General features: G+C 43.7%; 1 protein-coding gene and 1 non-coding gene across 8 annotated transcripts in view; one reads left to right on the top strand and one right to left on the bottom strand.

Moving 5' to 3' along the window:
- The window catches only part of CMTR1 (cap methyltransferase 1), a 52306-nt gene extending 34217 nt beyond the window's left edge, over positions 1-18089 (bottom strand). For 5 of the 7 annotated variants that reach the window (XR_002521536.2, XR_002521535.2, XR_002521538.2 and 2 more), the window contains exons 1-5: positions 17847-18008; positions 15473-15611; positions 7384-7535; positions 5108-5266; positions 1204-1296 (exon numbers count right to left, since the gene is read on the bottom strand). Coding sequence is in view for 3 of the 7 variants with exons in the window: in XM_021937207.2 (XP_021792899.2) it covers positions 1204-1296; positions 5108-5266; positions 7384-7535; positions 15473-15605 (537 nt within the window). In the remaining 4 variants the exon portion in view is untranslated. Of the gene's footprint in view, positions 1-1203; positions 1297-5107; positions 5267-7383; positions 7536-15472; positions 15612-17846 lie in introns of all 7 variants that reach the window. The other 2 variants (XM_017957840.3, XM_021937208.2) reach the window with 1 other exon arrangement.
- On the top strand, positions 18044-19006 carry LOC108585433. The gene is made up of 2 exons (XR_004184270.1): positions 18044-18176; positions 18296-19006. It is a non-coding gene; the product is annotated as an uncharacterized LOC108585433 (transcript).
- The last annotated feature ends 1430 nt before the right edge of the window (positions 19007-20436 follow it).

Below are 20436 nucleotides of genomic sequence, written 5' to 3'. Positions count from 1 at the left end.
CTGAGGCTGGGAACATCAAACAGGAAGGAGATATTCAAGCTGTCTAACCCAGGAGCACCGAGCAGAAGGATGGGGAATGCCTCAAATGACAAAAGCTTGCCCTTCCACCAGGAAGCCTCTCACTCTGTGATGAGTACAAATGCATGATACTAGGCACTGACCTGGTAGCATTTCAGAAAACAGGGACGTTAAGGGGTCTCACGGGGATATCAAGTGCAACCCCCACATGAGTGAAGCCACTTCTAAACCAGTGAAACTCAATCTCTTTGGTCTCAGGTTTTACACTCTTAAAAATTATTGAGGATCCTAAAGAATTTTTGTTTATGCGGGATAGATGATAGATAGATAATCTATTATCTAGAATTCAAATAATTATATTTGAAATTAAAACTGAGATTTTAAAAATATTTTTAAATTCAGTTTAAAAGACTAATGTTAACATAAATACTTTACAGAAATATATTTTCAGAAAAATAATCATATTTCAAAAAAGAAAAAAATTAGTGAGGACAATGGTACTGTTTTCCATTTTTGCAAATTTCTTCAGCATCTGGCTTCATAGAAGGACAGAGCTTCCTCTCTGCTTTTTCATTCAATCTGTTATAATATCACATCATAGCCTCTGGAAAATTCCACTGGACACTTGCAAGAGAATGAGGATGAAAAGTGCAAATAACTTTTCAATATCATTATGAAAACAGTTTTGCCCTTGTGAACTCCCCGAAAGGGTCTTAGAGATCCCTGGGAGCACATATACTTTGAGAACTGCCCTCTAGACCTATTGATTTGGTGGCCATCTACTTTATTCTCACAATTTTCCAGAAGAAGATTAAACAAATTCTCTCTGTAACAATTCCATCATTACTTTCTGAGGACAATGTCCTTTCATCTAGCAGTGATCAGAATATACACAGATATGTATGATAAGCCACTTCAAAAGGCATCCATGAAGAAGACAGAGGTTATACATTTTGTCTGCCTTATAATTTAAATGACTCGGAGAAAAGAAAAAGCCCTGCCATATCTCCAAGGGGCATACTTGTAAAGCTCATGACACTCCCTCCTGACACAGCTTTATTCCTACCAACGTGAATGGTCAGATTCACATTTTTCTTAAACTGCAAGTGTATGTACATACCAGACTCGAGCAATTGAAGTCAAGAGGGTGCCAAGAAGTCAGGGTACATTTTCCTGAAAGCCTACCTTTCCCACGACCATCCAATCGCTCATCTCCTGAGTGTCAGGAATTTCAGTGGTACATTCTGGAAACCATGACACCTGCTCACAGGCACTGGGCTACAAACAAAAGAGAGGCTAGTAAGACAAGTATGACAGACCCTCAAAGCTAAACCCCAACTCATCAAGACTTACCCAAAACAATCAAAAGGGACTGAGACAGACCGAAAAGGGTGCAGGTTGCTGAAGCCAAATGCAGTGGTCAGACATGAGAAGTGAGAGCCACAATTCTAAAGTTTAACTTCTAAAGGCCAGCTCCAATTCTGCTTAGAATCCTTAGAAACTTCTCAAACCTAAGGTTTCTTTCATTTGTTCCATCATTATTTAATGAATACCTACTATGTGTTAAGCACTCAGAATGCAGAGTTAAATAGGACATGGTACTTGGCAAAAGGGGTTTGCAATCAGAGCAGTGAAGACACAGAGAAGTAAACAGGCAGTTATCACGTATGATGTAGGTCTATGACAAGATAAGTATATCAGACTTAATGACAATGAGTCTCATCTCCTGATTCCTTTCAAAGTGTTATTCACAAAACAATCCAGAAACTGGTAGATAGGATTCCTAGCCCATTCATTCTAAGACAGAACAAAAACTGACATCTCTAATGGCTGCTTCCTCTTAATTTTTCAATTACTTTCCTATCAGGCCAAAACTGTGCATTAGGATCATCTGCAGTGCTTCTAAAGAGTGCTGATGCAGCTGGGTGTGGTGGCTCATGCCTGTAATCCCAGCACTTTGGGAGGCTGAGGTGGGCAGATCACTTGAGGTCAGGAGTTCAAGACGAGCCTGGCCAACACAGTGAAACCCCGTCTCTACTAAAAATACAAAAATCAGCCGGGCATGCTGGTGCACATCTGTAATCCCAGCTACTTGGGAGGCTGAGGTGGGAGAATCCCTTGAATCCAGAAGGTGGAGGTTGCAGTGAGCCGAGATCGCACCACTGCACTCCAGCCTGGATGACAGAACGAGACTCCATCTTGAAAATAACATAACATAACATAACATAATAAAACAAAATAAAATAATAAAATAAAATAAATAAAATAAATAGTACTGATGCCTGGGGCTGGGCACAGTAGCTCATGCCTGTAATTCCAATGCTTTGGGAGGCCAAGGTAGAAGGACTGCTTGAGGCCAGGAGTTTAAGACCAGTCTGGGCAACACAGCAAGACCCTGTCTCTACCAAAAAAAGTCCAAAAAATTAGCCAGGCATGGTGGCACAGGCCTGTAGTTGCAGATACTCAGAAGGCTGAGGTGGGAGGATATCCTGGGCCCAGGATTTCGAAGTTGCAGTTAACTGTGTTTATGCCACTACATTCCAGCCTGGGCAACAGTCCAAGACCTTGTCTCAAATAAAATAAAAACTAAAAAAAAGTACTGATGCCTGAGACCCACCTCCAGAGTATAAGATTCTGCTGGTCTGAGGTGAGGCCTGGGGATAAGTTTTCAGAAGTCCCCAGATGATTCTACTGCGCAGGCAGCGCTAAGTGCCACCAGGATAGAGAAACATGAAATATAAAACCTAAACGGATGGCTAACCTGCATGGCAGCTTCACATATTGGCTCCCAAGCAAGTGTGGAGAAGAGATTCACCACTGCAAATTGAAGCAATGTGATTAAAAGTAATATTACATGCTCTGAAAGGCATAAAATGGTATCACAAAGCAAGGTCTTGAGGGCAAGCCAACCAGCATCAACAGAGAAAAAGTTGAAAAGAAAAATTACTGAAGCCTTTTGTCCATGAATCTGGCAGTGAATCATGGCTTCTTCTCCTGGTCAAATCTATCACATTTAAGCATAAAGGTGACAGAGTTGGTTATAAATTATAAACTCTAGAGAACAAGAAGCTCATATAAACTTGGAAAGAAAAAGCAGACTCAATCAATGTCCCAATGGAAGTCTGACTATTATAACTACCTACAGAGTGGACTTTGTCCAGAGGGTCATACCCTGTCCTCTACATTCCTAGGCTGCAGTAGCCACTAAGCACGTATCCTGTGGTAACTCCAGGATTGGATATCCACCCCTGGACACCCAGACTCACCTGCTGTAAAGAAGTGGCTGCCAACTGACACTTATCTCTCTTTTTCTTTTTTTTCAGACGGAATCTCGCTCTGTCGCCCAGGCTGGAGTGCAGTGGCGCAATCTTGGCTCACTGCAAGCTCCACCTCCTGGGTTCACGCCATTCTCCTGCCTCAGCCTCCAGAGTAGCTGGGACTACAGGTGCCCGCCACCATGCCCAGCTAATTTTTTGTATTTTTAGTAGAGACGGGGTTTCACCGTGTTACCCAGGATGGTCTCGATCTCCTGACCTTGAGATCCGCCCGCCTCGGCCTCCCAAAGTGCTGGGATTACAGGCGTGAGCCACCGTACTCAGCCCCACTTGACCTAACTTTTACTTTTACTTACAAACTTTTACTTACTTTGGGGCTTTTTTTTTTTTGGAGACAAAGTCTCGCTCTGTTGCCCAGGCTGGAAGGCTAGAGTGCAGTGGTGCAATCTCTGCTCACTGCAACCTCTGCTTCCCAGGTTCAAATGGTTCTCCTGCTTTAGCCTCCCGAGTAGGTGGGATTACAGGTGTGAGTCACCACACCCAGCTAGTTTTTGTATTTTTAGCAGAGACAGGGTTTCGTCATGTTGGTCAGGCTGGTCTTGAACTCCTGACCTCAGGTGATCCACCCGCCTCGGCCTCCCAAAGTGCTGGGATTACAGGCATAAGCCACCACGCCCAGCCTATAAGGTGATTTCAGATTTTGAGTTTAGCAATGTTAGTTCAACATCTGCCCCACTGAAAGGATGTGGATTCTTGTTTTAACACGAATGAAGACATAGAAACCACCAGGTACTTCTGAGATGAAAGCCCACAATCAGCAACCAGCAGCAGGTATCTACCCTATTCCGCATTGCCAGTCTACTGGTCTCAATGCCCACAACTACAAGGCAACAGCGAGACTGGCCCCAGAACCCAAGAGCTCCTCACTCGTCAGAATCTTACTCAGAGGACTTATTAGGCTTTTATCACGTGCAGATTCACGTGACTTCTTTCCTGAACTGGAACATTAGGGAGATAAATAAAATATCAATTTTCCAGAGTTCAGAGCCACATTTGAAGCTGAACTACAGCAACTATGCAGAAAGCTAGATGTTTGAGTTCCATTTTCTCTAGTTTCAACTCTGTAATGGTAATATCTCAATGTTATTTTTAGGTGTTTTTACTGTACCCACTACAGATCCTTTGTGGAGTAAGACAGGACATAAATAAATGAATAAAATAAAATCTCACATTATCTGTGCCATGAAAAGGGATAATGAGAGTTTCTTTGGATCTTCAGGGTGAAAACAAACTGGTACCCAAGTAAGCAGACTACACCCACAGTAGAAAAGCAATGTGGCATAAAAAAAAGCACCCATTTGGAACCTGGATGGCATAAACCTGTGGAGGTACAAGGATCTTCTTAGAAGGCACCTACTCCAGTCACTCACACAGTGAGAGAGTGGGTGCTGTCTCGGCCTGCTTGAACACTTTCAGCAGAGAGAACACACTGCCTCACAAGGTATCCTAGTCCACTAGTGGAGAGCTGTAACTATTTATTAAAGTTTTTATGGAGCCAAACTCTGCTTTTCAAGCATCTTCTACCCATTGGTCTTAGACAGTCCTATAATGCAACAGGAAATCCACATCCCACCATATCTCCCCCAGCCTTCTGTTTTCCATTCTGGATATCCCCAGTACTTTCCACGTAAAAAACTAATTCCACTTTGCTCGTACTGCCTCTGGAGATTTCTAGCTTGTTTATATGGCTTCTTAAAGTCATGCATCCAAAAACACAAGTGGCTTTTCCATCTCCTCCTCCCTTTAACACTTACCTCTGGCTCATCTCGCCAGTCCACGTTCAGCTCCTGGTCAAAGCCCCGGAGTGTCAGACCCAAGCCTCTTCGACCTTTCTGACTGGAAGCCTCAACGATGTCCTTCCGACCCTGGCTGTATTTACCCAATCCTTCACCTTCCCTGAAGCCCATCTTGGCCTGAAAAAGTAATGGAGCACAATTAATTAAGTCCAACAGACATTTTTTTTTTTTTTTTGAGACGGAGTCTCACTCTGTCCCCCAGGCTAGAATGCAGTGGCGCGATCTCGGCTCACTGCAAGCTCCACCTCCTGGGTTCATGCCATCCTCCTGCCTCAACCTCCTGAGTAGTTGGGACTACAGGCGCCTGCAACCACGCCCGACTAGTTTTTTTGTATTTTCAGTAGAGACGGGGTTTCACTGTGTTAGCCAGGATGGTCTCGATCTCCTGACCTCGTGAACCTCCCCCCTCAGCCTCCCACAGTGCTGGGATTACCAGAGTGAGCCACCGTGCCCAGCCCCAACAGACATTTATTTAACCCCATCACATGCCAGACAGTGTGCTAAATCCTAAGAAATAAAGACGAGTAAGGTCTAAAGTTTGTCTTAGCCTAATGAAGAAAAGAAGCATAAATAAATAACTACAGTATAACTGTGGGCCCAGTGGCTGGCTGTTCTGGAGGTTAAAGTCTATGGCAACCAGAAACTGGATAAATGAGATGGGACCTCATAGCCGTAATTAAAAGCACCCAGAGTAGTTAATGAATCTTATTGGACATCTGTTAATTTGTCTGATTAAGTGAGAAATAGATCTAGAGTAGAGGTGATAAAGAGAACATAATTTAAAATGGAACCGCTTCAAGTAACTTGTACCTTACCCTTATCCAGTCAAACCGCCGTACTAGGCAAGGATAACTGGCTTTGCAAGAGACCACTTAAGAGATTAAAAACTTGCCTCATATAAAAGTGAGGTATGGGAAGTGCTAAAATACCCTGGGACAGAAACAGTTTTTTAAATGCCACAACTATCTGTAAGTTCTTACTAAACTTTTGAGTTACTGGGCCCAGGTATATACCCAAAGATTAGAGACTTGAATCCCAAACCCCACAGACTCCTGCCTAATAAAAAAAACTCCAATCCTAAGAAGATCTCAATTTCCCTGGAGGGTCTGTATTCCCTCTGAAAGCGGCATTACCAGCTAAAGAGCTGAATGGAATTCCTATGGTAGCCACAAATATTTCTCTCAGGTCAAACAAGCTAACTGAGTCACAAGCCTTTCCATCTTTAACCTCCCCAAATCTTGTGCCCTGCAAACTAGAATCCTGACCTATGGCTTTAGCAGTGACAATTCTCATTCTTAAATGAATCCAAGAGAAAATGGAGGGGTCAACTATAATATTTCTTTCTTTTTTTTTTTTTTTTTGAGACGGAGTCTCACTTTGTTAATCAGGCTGGACTGCAGTGGCGCGATCTCAGCTCACTGCAACCTCCACCTCTCGGGTTCAAGCGATTCTCCTGACTCAGCCTCCTGAGGAGCTGGGATTACAGGCACCTGCCACCATGCCCGGCTAAATTTTCTGTATTTTTAGTAGAGACGGGGTTTCACCTGTTGGCCAGGCTGGTCTCGAACTCCTGACCTCAAGTTGATCCGTCTGCCTCAGCCTCCCAAAGTGCTGGGATTATAGATGTGAGCCACTGCGCCTGGCCCAATTATAATATTTCTAAAGCTAGACAGAAGGTAAACTTGGATTTCTCTAACATTTGCACATACACTAAGGAATATGAGCAGGTCTTCCTAGTCACATTCTCCTTGTGATATATCAATTAGGTATGAAAGTTGGGAAAAATAATTGGGCCTTCTTTCAGAAAAAGAATAAATGGAATACTCCCATTTATTTTAGGCATCTGGGAGTGAACAGGATTTTAGTCATTTCTTTTGACACCACTCACTAGAGCAAAAATTCACAGCATGAAGCTTCTTTATCCACTGACAAATATCCATGTTTAGGGAAGTATATTCACATGCTAATAATAAGAATTCATTACTATGGATATGAAAAGGTGATCCAGTCCAGACAGGACAGCAGAAACAGGCCTAAGCAGTCACTGCCCATAGATGATACAAACATGATAGATACTTCTATCAAGAAGTGGGTCACTTTCTGCCAAATTTCAGTAGCTGATAAGCAAAGGAAAAACCTATGGCCAAATTTTTCTTCTTTTCATACCAATACAAACTGCCCTTCTTTCACTCTGCTGGTGGGGCTTGAGAAACCCAACCCAAGTGCTGACATACCATAAGCTTCTGGGAGACGCTATTATACATGGAATAGCGAGAAGAAGTTCCCTCCACAAGGGAGTCTGCTTTGAATGCATCATCGAAAGAGTCAGAGCTGTGTTGTTTCCCCTCGGTCTCACTATCAGACCCACTAAGGCTTGTAGTAGATGCTGAAAAAGAAAAAGGAAAATGTTTAGGTAGGTTTATGGCACAAAATAGCCTCCAGAAGTCCAAGTTTCATTTATTCAACTACTGTTCAGTATACACAACGCACATATAAAGTTCATTAAATGACCTAAGGTCAAATCTATTCTCTACCTCTTACTAGCCAGGTAATCTTGGGCAAGTCACTACTGAAAGTTCCTAATGGACTTGACAAAATGGGGGCTCAAAAATAACAGTTTTCCTTCCCTACCCTTTCAATTTCCTCCACTACAAAACTGGGATGGTAATACCTGCTTCACAGGATTGTTTAAAGATTAAATGAAATAATGTATTTGAAAATACGTTGTTGGCTAGGCATGGTGGCTCACGCATAATCCCAGCACTCCAGGAGGCTGAGGTGGGTGGATCACATGAGGTCAAGAGTTCAAGATCAGCCTGGTTAACATGGTGAAACACTATCTCTACTGAAAATACAAAAATTAGCCGGGTGTGGTAGTGCGTGCCTATAATCCAAGCTACTTGGGAGGCTGAGGCAGGAGAATTGCTTGAACCCAAGAGGCAGAGGTTGCAGTGAGCCGAAATTGTGCCACTGTACTCCAGTCTGGGCAAAAACAGTGAGACTCCATCTCAAAAAAAAAAAAAAAGAAGTACATTGTCAAATATAAAGTGTATTTACTGAAGATATGATTGTTATTTCCGCTGCTGGTGGTTATTATTTGAACATCAGTATCCAAACATTGATGCCTGATTCCATTTTCAACAATTCCATTATAAGGCTAACATTTTTATTTCTTATAATTGCAAAAAGAACTTTTGGAAGGAACGATATACAAGAAGACCAATAAAAGTGATTATTCACACATTCAGGGTTCAGTACTTGGAGACAGAATACCCAAACAATTACTTGGAACTAGTGAAAGCGAAAGTGAAACTTGACTTACATTTTTATACCACGAAAGTTTACACTGGCTGTCTTTTTATATTTTTTGACTTACCAACCATGTGAACATATTATCTATTAAAATTTAAAATAAACATGAAAATACCAACTTAGCAATGTGGCATAATTCCTTTGAAAAAGGGACACCACTCAGAAAGGGTGTTGATTCAAAACTTGGCTACTTGTGAGAAGTAGTGAGGGAAAGTCACAGAAGGCAGTGTGTAAAACATTTTTTAATGGACCCAAGATGGTCACTATTCAGGTATTTCTAACTTGAAGAATACATTATAATTCTGAAGCCAATCTTCACTGATCCATCCATTTCCCTACCAGAACCAAAACCTGTTAAGGGTTGACATTCAAGAAGAACAAAGCTTTTCCCAGCACTCTAGGCCTAATGATTATCCCCTCCACTGTGCTCCATCCAGTAGTACCAGTGCCATTGGCACAGCACTCATCACATTGCGTTAGAGCCAGTTATTGTTTGCCACCTGCTGTCCCCACTGGACAGGGTCACTCCTGGAGGGCAGGAACTGTGTCACAGTCTGTACCCAACACCTGGACTGAGGTTTTCCATTTAATAGAAATTAATTAAATTATTACCATAGTAAATGTAAAGATGCGTCAGCCAAGTGTCACTTTCCTAAGGACCTACAGAGTATATGACTCCTTAAGACATTTTCTCTTACAAATAGTGCAAGCTGTTCAGGTCTCAAAAGTTTAAGGATGAGAATGGGATCTCTATATCTTAACAGAGAATGGAGCCCTCCTGGGGTTATGATTTAGCTTCTCCACCAGTAGGGAATTAGGACATCTGTCATAGTTCAGAACACTGATACTGTTTAAAAGATCAGACTACTATACTGGTTCAGCACCTATTCTATAAAAGATCGTGCTACATATAATGGGGTACTGTGCAAAAGTAACAATCCTCAGAGAGCTTAAAAATCTAATAGGTAAGATAAACATGTATTTTCAAGGATATAACATTTTACAAAAGAAAGAAAAGATAGGTGAACATGTGTGAAATAATAAACTTAAAACCAAAATTCTGGCTCCTAATAAGTTAGCAAGGAGAAATTTTGGTTGAGAATGTCCCTGTAAGAGAGGCACAAAATTCTGCCCTTCCCTTTAAGGTGGCTGTCTAATTCTCTTAATCGAGTTGACTTGCTTACATGAGCCAATCTGGCAAACGCCACAGAGTGCCAGAGTGTGCCACTCAGAAAACCCAGACCATTAAGAATGAGTAACCATGGAAACCGAGAGGTGAACTCATATTTCTTTTGTTTTGCATTTTCCTGCATTTGCTGCATTTGTGAGACACAAGAATGTATTAGTTTGAAAATTAGGGGCCAGGCACGGCGGCTCACGCCTGTAATCCCAACACTTTGGGAGGTCGAGGAGGGCGGGTAATCTGAGGTCAGGAGTTCAAGACCAGCCTGACCAAAACGGAGAAACCCCATCTCTACTTAAAATATAAAATTAGCCAGGCGTGGTGGCACATGCCTGTAATCCCAGCTACTTGGGAGGCTGAGGTAGGAGATTCACTTGAACACAGGAGGTGGAGATTGTGGTAAGCAGAGACCGAGCCATTGCACTCCAGTCTGAGCAACAAGGGCTAAACTCTGTCTCAAAAAAAAAAAAGAAAAAAATTTAGGGTAAAAGAAAGCTATAAATAAATACATTACCATTCCAAGCCTTGGGAAGAGGTTGGTTCCTTTCCAGAGAAATCTTCCAAGAGCAGCAAATCTGAGGCGAAAGGCCTTCTAAATGGCTCAAGACTGTTCTAGGGCCTCTCGTCTATTCTCCCACGCAGAGGAGAGAGATGCACTCTGCAACAGAGTGCCCACATGCTAAAGAACTGCACTTCCAAAGGTGTAGATTCTCTTCACCAATTGCTTTCATGCCTTCAACCTGTACTGCTTAATACAGAAACAGGTGGTACCAGGAATGTGGGCAGCTCCCTAAGCACGGCCCTAAAGTTCCTCTTGGGCAACCCAGGGATCCAGGGCCCTGACTAATCACAAGCTACAATGCTAAATCAGTTGCTATTCCTTTCACCAGCAATCTGGACATTCATAGGTCTACCTATGAAAAAGTCTGAAAACCTGGTATCCTCCTCAAAGGAGAGTGTGGCCTTGCTCCAGCTCTAGAGAGTTGCCAGGCTGTTAGATTTGCCTGATGCCCCAACTATGAGCACAGAAATAGTGCAAATAACATTCCTGGGCACGCAGGGTTCCTGCCACCCTAAGATCTCAAAGGGAGATCTTTGTTTCCTTCTGTCTTCAGCATATCTCTGGGCAAAAATGACAGCGAGAACCAAATTTGAGTGGAAGGCTCACGAAGCAAATCAGTGGTGACTCTGGTGTAAAATTCCAGTACCAGACTTTGGCACAAAGATTTTTCCCTCCTACTCTTCCTCCCAAGGTGTTACCTAATGTACACTGTCCTTTCCAGGTTCTAAGAGTGAGGTTAATGTGAGTAAAATATCACCCTACTAGGCAATTCCTTGTAAGATCAAGAAGTGTGCTAGATAAACAAATAAGTCTTATTTTTTTATTTTATTCACGTGGTATAGGAGGCCACTTCTTATCTTGACATGTTTTAGGCCAAAGATCCCTAGATTATTCCTGATGTCCACAGACTGCCACAGCCACTACTCATTCTTACTCAGGGGCCTTTGAGGCTACTCTTTTCACATGAAAGGGAGACAACTGTCACGGCTGCAGCAGGAACTAAAGAGGAGACTTAGCTTCTCAAGACTGATAAAGAATTTAGCAAACAACGAGCAGATAATTTTGCAATGAGGTCATAAATTAATAGGAGTAATAAGGTCAGTCTATTAAACTCATTAGTTTCATTAAGAATTTGCCAAAGCTGGACGGCATTCCCATTTACCTCCCAGGGAACTCCCCCCCTAAAACCTACCAGAGAGCCCAAAACAGTATTTAGGGTTTTAAGATTTCTTCTCCACCTGATAGAAATCACTATTAAGTCATTACAAGGAAGAAAGATTCAACTTTACAGAGGGAACAGAGGTCTCCTGGCTGTTGGCAAAATTTTTCACATGGCAATACAGCAATGGGACAAACATGTCAAAATTTAAAATGGCAGTGACAAGCTGGGCACAGTGGTGTGTGCCTGTAGTCCCAGCTACTTGGGAGGCTGAGGTAGGAAGACCACCTGAGCTCAAGAGTTCATGGCCAGTGTGGGCAACATAGTGAAACCCTGTCTCTAAAAACAGAAAAAGAATACATATACTATGTTTAAAAAATGACAGTGACAACAAAGAGGGGCAGCTCCAACCACTAACGGCCGAGGTGAGTAGCACACAGATATAGAAAAATAAATTATGAATTTTAATAAACATCACATGCTGCTTAACAACTGTTGTGAAATAAACTCATTCCTGCTTAAAGACTCAATTTCTCCTTCATGCCAGACAAATGGTAACTTGTTAAAGCAATTTAAACAGATGCCGATAAAGGAAGCTTTTGATTAAGGTCATGAATCTGGGCTGACAGGAAAGCGATGGTGTTTCAGGGCAAATAGCCTATTTAGGAAAGAATTAAACCTTGTGGAGAGGAAAGCGCCTTTAATGTGATACTGGTGAAGGAGCCCAGCAACTTCCAAAGCAACTCACTGCAGCAGGGCCAGGAGCCCACACCACATGCACAGCTAAGGAGAGAAGGAATTTTCTTAGGGTCTAGACCATAGTTTCCCTGTGAAAAACCACCAAAAAGAACAAAATGACCTCATCTGCCTCTCCTTACTTCAAAAAGTTATTTGACAGCAAATTTGCAAGAATGTATTTACACTTGAAAATGCCTTCAAACTCCTTTGAAAATACTCAAAAAGATCACATGACGCAACAGTGGCCCTGACAACATCCCTTTTCCTCTTTACTCTGGCCAGATGTCAGTCTTTGACCTGGCAATGTAGCTGCCATGTGAATAATGTAAAATAAACACACTGATTAAACTAAATAGATCTAATAATGAGTCATCACATTGATTTAGCAGACATAGACAGAAATAGTAACTACTATTTTGTTTTTCCAATTGTCCTCCCTAAAGAGCATTTTTCAATCATCTACTTGAACATTATGTTCAGGTAGAAGTGGCTGCAGTAAATGGAAACACCCCTGCTTTAATAAAATGATTTGAATATGAAAGCTGCATATACATTTCAGGGGATATGTAGACAGCAAATCACCAGGGTATACTGTCCAGGGGACACCTAAGAGAATTTGATACAGAATATAGATGATATAAATGCTAAGTACTTAATGAAATGATCTTCTGCAGACTGGAGGAGACTGGCAAAATGAAAACTGTGATGCAAGTTAAGCTTCTTGGAAAAGATACTATTGTTGCCTTTTATCAGTTCTATTCAGTAACTATTTACTGAGCTTTTGCTCCAGGCTAGGCATGGTGGGAAAAAAGGCACAGGGAGCAGTCCTGCTGATAAAGATACTGCCCTCAGTTTCTGTGTCAATGCAGAGCTGCCCCTTCCTAAAATAAATTAACCTAGGGAAATCTATAAATGTTGGTTTGCCTCTGCCTCCCGTCTTATTTTCTGCAAATGAAAGGACCAAGTGGCACATACAAGGAACTGGACACCCCTGGATTTCCATTTTTTTTTTCTTTTTGAAACAGGATCTTGCTCTGATGCCCAGGCTGGAGTGTAGTGGTACAATCTTGGCTCAGTGCAACCTCTGCCTCTTGGGTTCAAGTGATCCCTTCCACCTCAGCCTCCCGAGTAGCTGGCTCTACAGGCACATGCCACCATGCCCAGCTAATATCTGCATTTTTTGTAGAGATGGGTTTTCACCATGTTCCCCAGGCTGGTCTCAAACTCCTGGGCTCAAGCAATCCACCCACCTCAATCCCCGAAAGTATCAGAATTACAGGCGTGAGCCATCATGCCCAGCCTGGATTTCCATTCTACACACACAACAGCAATAGTCAATCCTGACTAAGTCATATAGTACCACTTCCAGAGAAGGAGGAAGAGTAATCTCAATTCAGTCACAAAAGTTTGAAATTTAAATCAGAATGGTTTCCTTGAAGGATCCTTACCCTTACACACTTACCTTCTTTTACCTGGGAGTTGTCCTTTCCTTACTTCAAAGAGATGTTATTTGAGAGCAAATGTCTCCCAAGATCCACTTAGAACCAGATATCATTTGTTCCCCAGACATGCTCTCTCTTTTTCCCTTACAGGTCATTTCTCCCAATACCCCTATCCAAGGAGATTCTATCTTCACCAAGTTGCTCAAATTCCAGGTGAGAGGTAAAATTCCCTTTCCTCAAGAATCTCCAGAACTATCGCGTCCAATAAGTCCTTTTCTTCCTACTCAGAAACTTCAATTCCTACCTACCCTGGAATCTACTGTGACTTTAAAGCAGAGGTGTCCAATCTTTTGGCTTCCCTGGGCCACACTGGAAGAAGAATTGTCTTGGGCCACACATAAAACACACTAACAGCAGCTGATGAGCTTAAAAATAAATAAATAAATAAATAAATAAATAAATAAATAAAATCCCCCCAAAATATCATAATGTTTTAAGAAAGTTTACAAATTTGTGTTGGGTCCCATTCAAAGCCATCTGGGGCCACATCAGCCCATGGGCCGCAGGTTGGACAAGCTTGCTTTAAAGGTGTGAATACCTCCACACACAAAGTTGTAAGTAAGTCTCTTATCCAGCCTGGACTACAGCCACACCAATGCTCCATTCACTGTACCACCTGTCAAGCTTCTTCTCTCTGGACCAGCTTCTCAGTAGCAGCTGATGAGTAACTGCCCTTCAATAAGCTTATCACTTGTGAATAAACTGTATTTCCTACTACCTTCGAAGGGTGCTTCACACCCTTTCAGTCACCAATCTGTTATGGAATTTCATTCCAGTTTTCCAGTGATCCAACAGAGGATCCAATATGCAAGCCTGCTGGTGTGCTGGGTTGAATATGGTATCCTCCCCAAAGCCTGTAAATGTGATCTAATTTGGAAATAGGATCTTTCCAGATTACATCAAATGTAATACTAGATTACAGTGGGCCCTATCCAATGACTGATGTCCTTATAAGAAGAGGGAAATTTGGATATAGACACACACAGAGGAAAGGTAGAGGCAGAGATTGGAGTTATGCTACCACAAGCCAAGGAACACCAAGGAATGCCAGCAGCCAGCAGAAGCTATAAGTGGTAAGGAGGGTCTTCCCAAGAGCCTCTGAGGGAACGTGGCCCCACCAACACTTTGATTTTGGACTAGAGAGAATAAATGTCTGTTGTTTTAGGTCACCCAGTTTGTAGTAATTTGTTACAGCAACCCTAGGAAACTAATACAGGGGGCAAGTCAAGGTACACGCAAATTTATCTTGAGGTATTTGAGGCAAGCTCCCAGAAATGTTACCATTTTTCAGAAAGCATCTATGGAAACTGTAAATAACCCTAAAAGACAGGCAAAGCAAAATGTTAGTTTCAACCAGATTAGTGAAATCCTTCCACGCTTAATGCAAACAGTGAACACAGCAATGCTCCAGTACAGCTGGATGTTTCTGACCACGACTGCTGAAGGAATTGAGAAAACAGCATGCATGTAAAAAAGTGAAAATTAGCTTGATGGCTGCAGCAAGTGGCCCTCCCTTACAAAAGAGCCCCAGGATCATTAACAGCTCTTCAGGGACAGAGCACTCAATGCTCACCACTACTTCTCACTGGTTTAAGGCACCAAGAGTGCCACCTACTGAAGGACAACCAACAGAAAGCAACTTCTGGAAAAATTACCATTTCTTATTTAAAACAAGTTTCCTCACTCTTAGTAGGAGAATGGCAGAAGGGAAAAGAGTCCATAGCCAACATCTCTCTGTAGAGTATTCCTAATTTTCCTCAAGGGACCAAGGGGCAGAGGACTATAGTCTGCTCCAACCAGACACATCTTGTTGTTGTGTTCAAACAACAAGATGGCCAGTGGCCTCAGACCACACAAGCACACGTACCTTTTGCTCCATGACTGACAGAGGAGGGAGGTTCATCGTCAGAAGTGGAGCTGAGGCTCAGGGCAAGCTCTGCAACTCTTTTTTTCTGTTTCTTGATGGGGGCAGTGCATTCTGGGTCAGTTCTCCTCTTCATCGTTAACTGTAACCATAAATCCAGAAAGTCAGCTGCCCTTGGGTCAAAGCCACTGGGATCAGAGCAGGGATTCCAAAGTGTAAATCATCAATGGGATGAGATTTGGCAACTCTACACATCTTCCAGTGCCAGCACTTGAATAGCCTCTTCCTCAGAATGAGGTCTAGGAAGGATGCTGGCCAGGTGCTGGTTTTCAATAATAGCTGTTTTACTGGAAAATGTGGTGCTCACAGACTGAGACAGCCCTGGGCCACTGGTGTCACATAACAGAAAGTCATGGATCAACTCCACAAGCCACTGGGGGAAAAGGCTTGGTACTTGTAGTTATTCTATACTTTTGATGCAATATTGGCCATGCATGACAATGTACACTGAAAATGAACTATAAAACCTAATAAATATTAACCAATATTTCCAAGGTGAAGGGACCATCCCAGAATGACTGTTTCATCAGCATTATTTTACCAGAACAATTAAGAAATTACATATCATAAAAATACTCGTTTTGGTTTACTTCATAACGTTTGAAAACATGAAAGAATTGGGAAAGTTTTTAAGCAGAGTAAGGAATGGAAGCAGTGAATGGCTTAAGACTGAGGAAACACAAGAGTGGGAAAGTTATTGGGACTGGAGGTAGTTATCTCATAGAACTGAGTTACAAAAACAACAATTTTAAGGACAGAAATCTGCCTCCACAAAAAAGGATGGAAACCGGTTGGGAGTGGTGGCTCACGCCTATAATCCCAGCACTTTGGGAGAAAGAAGTGGGCTGATCACCTGAGGTAAGGAGTTCAAGACCAGCCTGGCCAACATGGTGAAATCCCATCTCTACCAAAAAAACACAAAAATTAGCCAGGTGGTGGCACATGCCTGTAGTCCCAGCTACTCAGGAGAATGGCTTGAATTGCTGAGGCGGAGGTTGCAGCAAGCCGAGATCACACCACTGCACTCCAGCCTGGGCAACAGAGCAAGACTCTGTCTCAAAAAAAAAAAAGAAAAGAAACAGGCACCATGCCACCATAAATCATCCATCCTCATGGTTAGGTACATGAGAGATAAGCACAAGAAAAAAGAGATGGAATGAAGTGATTATGAAACCCTGAAATCTTAAGGAATGATCAAGTTAAAGAGCAAGCAAGAGTAGTGAATACAGTGTGGCTTACACACCACTGATTGGCTGTAGAGAACTCAGAAAAGAGGACTCAATACAGGGTGCGCAACCAGCTGGGAAACAATCCATAGGGAAGGCGAGGTGCAGCAAGAAACTATTGAAACCCAAAAATGTCACTGATCCCCCCAACCTCATAAAACCCTGGATTACGTTTCAGTTCTCTCCAACTCAAGGAAGAGCCAATCAATCCAATGCACAATCGCCACCTTCCTGAGAAAGCAGCCTCTTACTAGACACAGGCAGGGGCTGTCCCAGGGAAGAACCGGAGACACTGAGCAAACAGAAAGCGAGACCAAGCTAAGCCACATTTCACTTTAAGCCGGTAGTCTTAAATACGCCCAAAAGGCCCCCAGGGTGAGCTAAAGGAAGGCTCATCACAGAACTTGCTTCTAGCCATTGCAAGCACCAAAAGCTTTTAATTCTTAAGTAACTCGGGGGGGAGACTGGAAGTACAGCAAACTCAAAGCGGATTGTGTTGCATAGTTGTGTGAAAGGCAGAAGAGGCGGATGCTCCTCCCCAAACCACATCACCTTAGATTTGGGCCTTCCAAATCATCTCATCAAACCCTATCATCTTCCACTGGAAAAGACTGCAGCCGCAGAGGGGAAGGCCACACAGCTAACCAGTGCCAAGCTCAAGTGACCCACACAAGCCAGAAGAATGCTCTGGCAGGGAACTTCTAAGCGGAAGGCAAGTGGCCTGGTTCTACCTGCTGCTTCCGCACAGAAGGGGTTCAAATCCCCTCTGCAGTCTTCTCTCCCTGGGCCTCGGTTTGGCACTGCCACCCCTAATCACCCAGAGAGAGATAAGCTCCCATGTCCCCCGGCCAGTCCCTTCATTTGAAGATAACGTGAGCGTGTGAATGTGTGCGCAAAGACGTGTGTCAGCGGCAGCTCGGGCTCCAGGGAGCCGGCGTTGGGGGTGGGAGGAGGAGGGAAGACATAAGGGGCCAGAAGGCGAGGAGAGTCACGACCGCGGGTGGGGGGCCCAGGCGGCGGTGGAGGGGAGAAGGATGCTGAGCCCGCGCGCCCGCCCGCTCGCTCCCCCCGGGCCGCGCGTCGGCACTCACGCTGAGGGGAAAGAGCGAGCTGCCGGGGAGCGGAGGGGGGTGGTCAGGCCGACACTGTCGCCGCCGCTGCCAGAGCCGCCGCCTCCTCCCTCAGTTTCGTTTCCCCACAAGCCAGCCCAGGTCCGCCAGCCGCGCCGTCGCGCTCGGGTCCAGTACTGCGGGCAGCGCAGCCTGATGACGTCACGGACAGCGCCGCGCCCCGCTCCTCCCCCGGCCGGGTCCTGGCCCCGGGAAAGGCCGCTGGGGTTCTGGCCCGCTCCACCCCTTAACCTGGGAGGTCCAGGGGCGCCTGCGCGGAAAAGTCGCCGGGAAAAGGCTGCGAAAGCAAAGGTAAGTGAGTAGCTCCTCCTCCGGCTCTGAGGAAGAGAAACCAATACAAAAATTGTAAGTGCTAGGTGCCCTCACACGACCTCGTCTTACTTAATCTTATCATTACCTTCATTTTACAGACTAAGAACAAGTTCCGAGAGGCAGATGGTAACCTGGTTGAGGGCAAGAACCCAGGGTTCTTATTCCCTGCTGTATCCCCAACATCCAGCCTATGGGACATCTCAACAGATTTTGAACGAAGGACGGGAGGAAAGAAGGAATGCCGCCCATAGCATCTTACCATATGGACACAGATGGCTCTCCATCCCAAACCTCTCTTCTGATTTTCAGGCCATTATGGCCAAACGTCTGTTGGACATCCTCCCTCAGTCACCTCAAACCCCATGAATTCAAATTTCACCTTACGTTCTCCCATCAGCTCACTTTTTTCCTGGTGAAGGGCGCTGCCATCCATCCTGTTGATCCAGCTAGAAATCTGAGGAGTCTCCCTCTTCTTCATACACCAAAGCTTCTCATACACTTAATTGAGTTTATCTCCTAATTGTCTTTCAAATCCATCCATTCACTCCCATCCCCATTGCCACAATTCATGCACTCACCCCGACTCAGCAGAATTTCTCCAGTAATCTCCAAACCCCCGTGACTCTCCAGTTGTGATCCCTCTAATGCGTTCTTCACAAAACCAAAGTGATTTTTTAAATTTTCAACACCTAGGAAAAGAAGGGAATTTAAAATTAATTAATTAAACCTGATCCAGTCACAACCCATCAATGATTAAAATCCATCAATGATGTCCTATTTCTCTTAGAATAAAGCTAATGTCTTTAAAATGGCCTCCGAGACCCTCCAGCATGATGCCTTCTTCAGGTATGCCTTGTACTGCTATCCCTTAGTTCTCCCCATGCTGACTCCTGAGTTTATCAAACATGCCATGTCTCGGCCAGGCGCGGTGGCTCACGCCTGTAATCCCAGCACGTTGGGAGGCTGAGGCGGACGAATCACCTGAGGTCAGGAGTTCGAGACCAGCCTGGCCAACATGATGAAACCCTGTCTCTACTGAAGATACAAAAAAAGTAGCTGGGTGTGGTGGTGCGCGCCTATAGTCTCAGTTACTCAGTAGGCTGAGTCGGTAGACTCGCTTGAACCTGGGAAGCGGAGGTTGCAGTGAGCAGAGATTGCACCACTGCACTCCAGCCTGGGCGGCAGGGCGAGACTCCATCTCAAAAACAGAACAGAACAAAACAAAACATGCCATGTCTCTTAAGAGTTCAGCCCGCTGCCTGGATCATGCTTCTCCTCTTTGCTGGGCTAATGTCCATTTATCCCTCAGGACTCACTTTAGTGTCCTTATCTCGAAATATTTCCTGATGTCACAAGTCTAGGTTGGGAGCCCCACCTGTGAGCTCCTGAAGCATTCTGTCCCTCCGCTATCAAAGCACTTACCACAGTGTTGTGTAATGGCCTGCGGACTCATCTGCCTCCCCAACTCAGCTGTAAACTCTGTGCAGGAAAGATTGTCTGTATTAAATTCACAAGACTTAACAGAGGCTGGTGGTCAGTGCTCAATAGATGTTTACTGAATCTGTGGAAGTGTGGAATATGAATGAAGGTTAAGTGATATGTTCAAGGTTACAGAGCTAGGAAGCAGCAAACAGGTATTTCCCTAGTTCTCTATGTTCTAAAGCTTAGTGTCCTTCTTTCCACCTCACCAAGGCTTCTTAACATGCTCTATGACATGAACACTTTTGGTAATCTTGTGGAGCTTATGGACCTGTTCTCAGAATAATTTGAAGGGTATAAAATAAGGTATAGGAAATGAGTTATATTGAAAAAGTTAACATATTTAGCAAATTTAATGATTTAATTTTTATGTAAAGCATTAAATAATGAGAGAATGCATTCAAAATATAGTCAAGTTAAACTTAAATTTTATTTTTTAATATATATAAGTATACCAAATAAATAGTGCTGGAAAAACCAGATAAATATATAGAGAAACATGAACTTTGATTTTTTTTTTTTTTTGAGACACAGTCTTGCTCTGTCGCCCAGGCTGGAGTGCAGTGGCGCAATCTCGGCTTACTGCAATCTCTGCCTCCCGGGTTCACGCCATTCTCCTGCCTCAGCCTCTGGAGTAGCTGGGACTACAGGCGCCCGCCACCACGCCCGGCTAATTTTTTGTATTTTTAGTAGAGACGGGGTTTCACCGTGTTAGCCAAGATGGTCTCGATCTCCTGGCCTCATGATCTGCCCGCCTCAG

Source organism: Papio anubis, chromosome 6, assembly GCF_008728515.1.
Source record: "Papio anubis isolate 15944 chromosome 6, Panubis1.0, whole genome shotgun sequence".
Lineage (NCBI taxonomy): Eukaryota > Metazoa > Chordata > Mammalia > Primates > Cercopithecidae > Papio > Papio anubis.
Note: the sequence above shows the minus strand (reverse complement) of the source record. Positions and strands in the feature narration are given on the sequence as shown.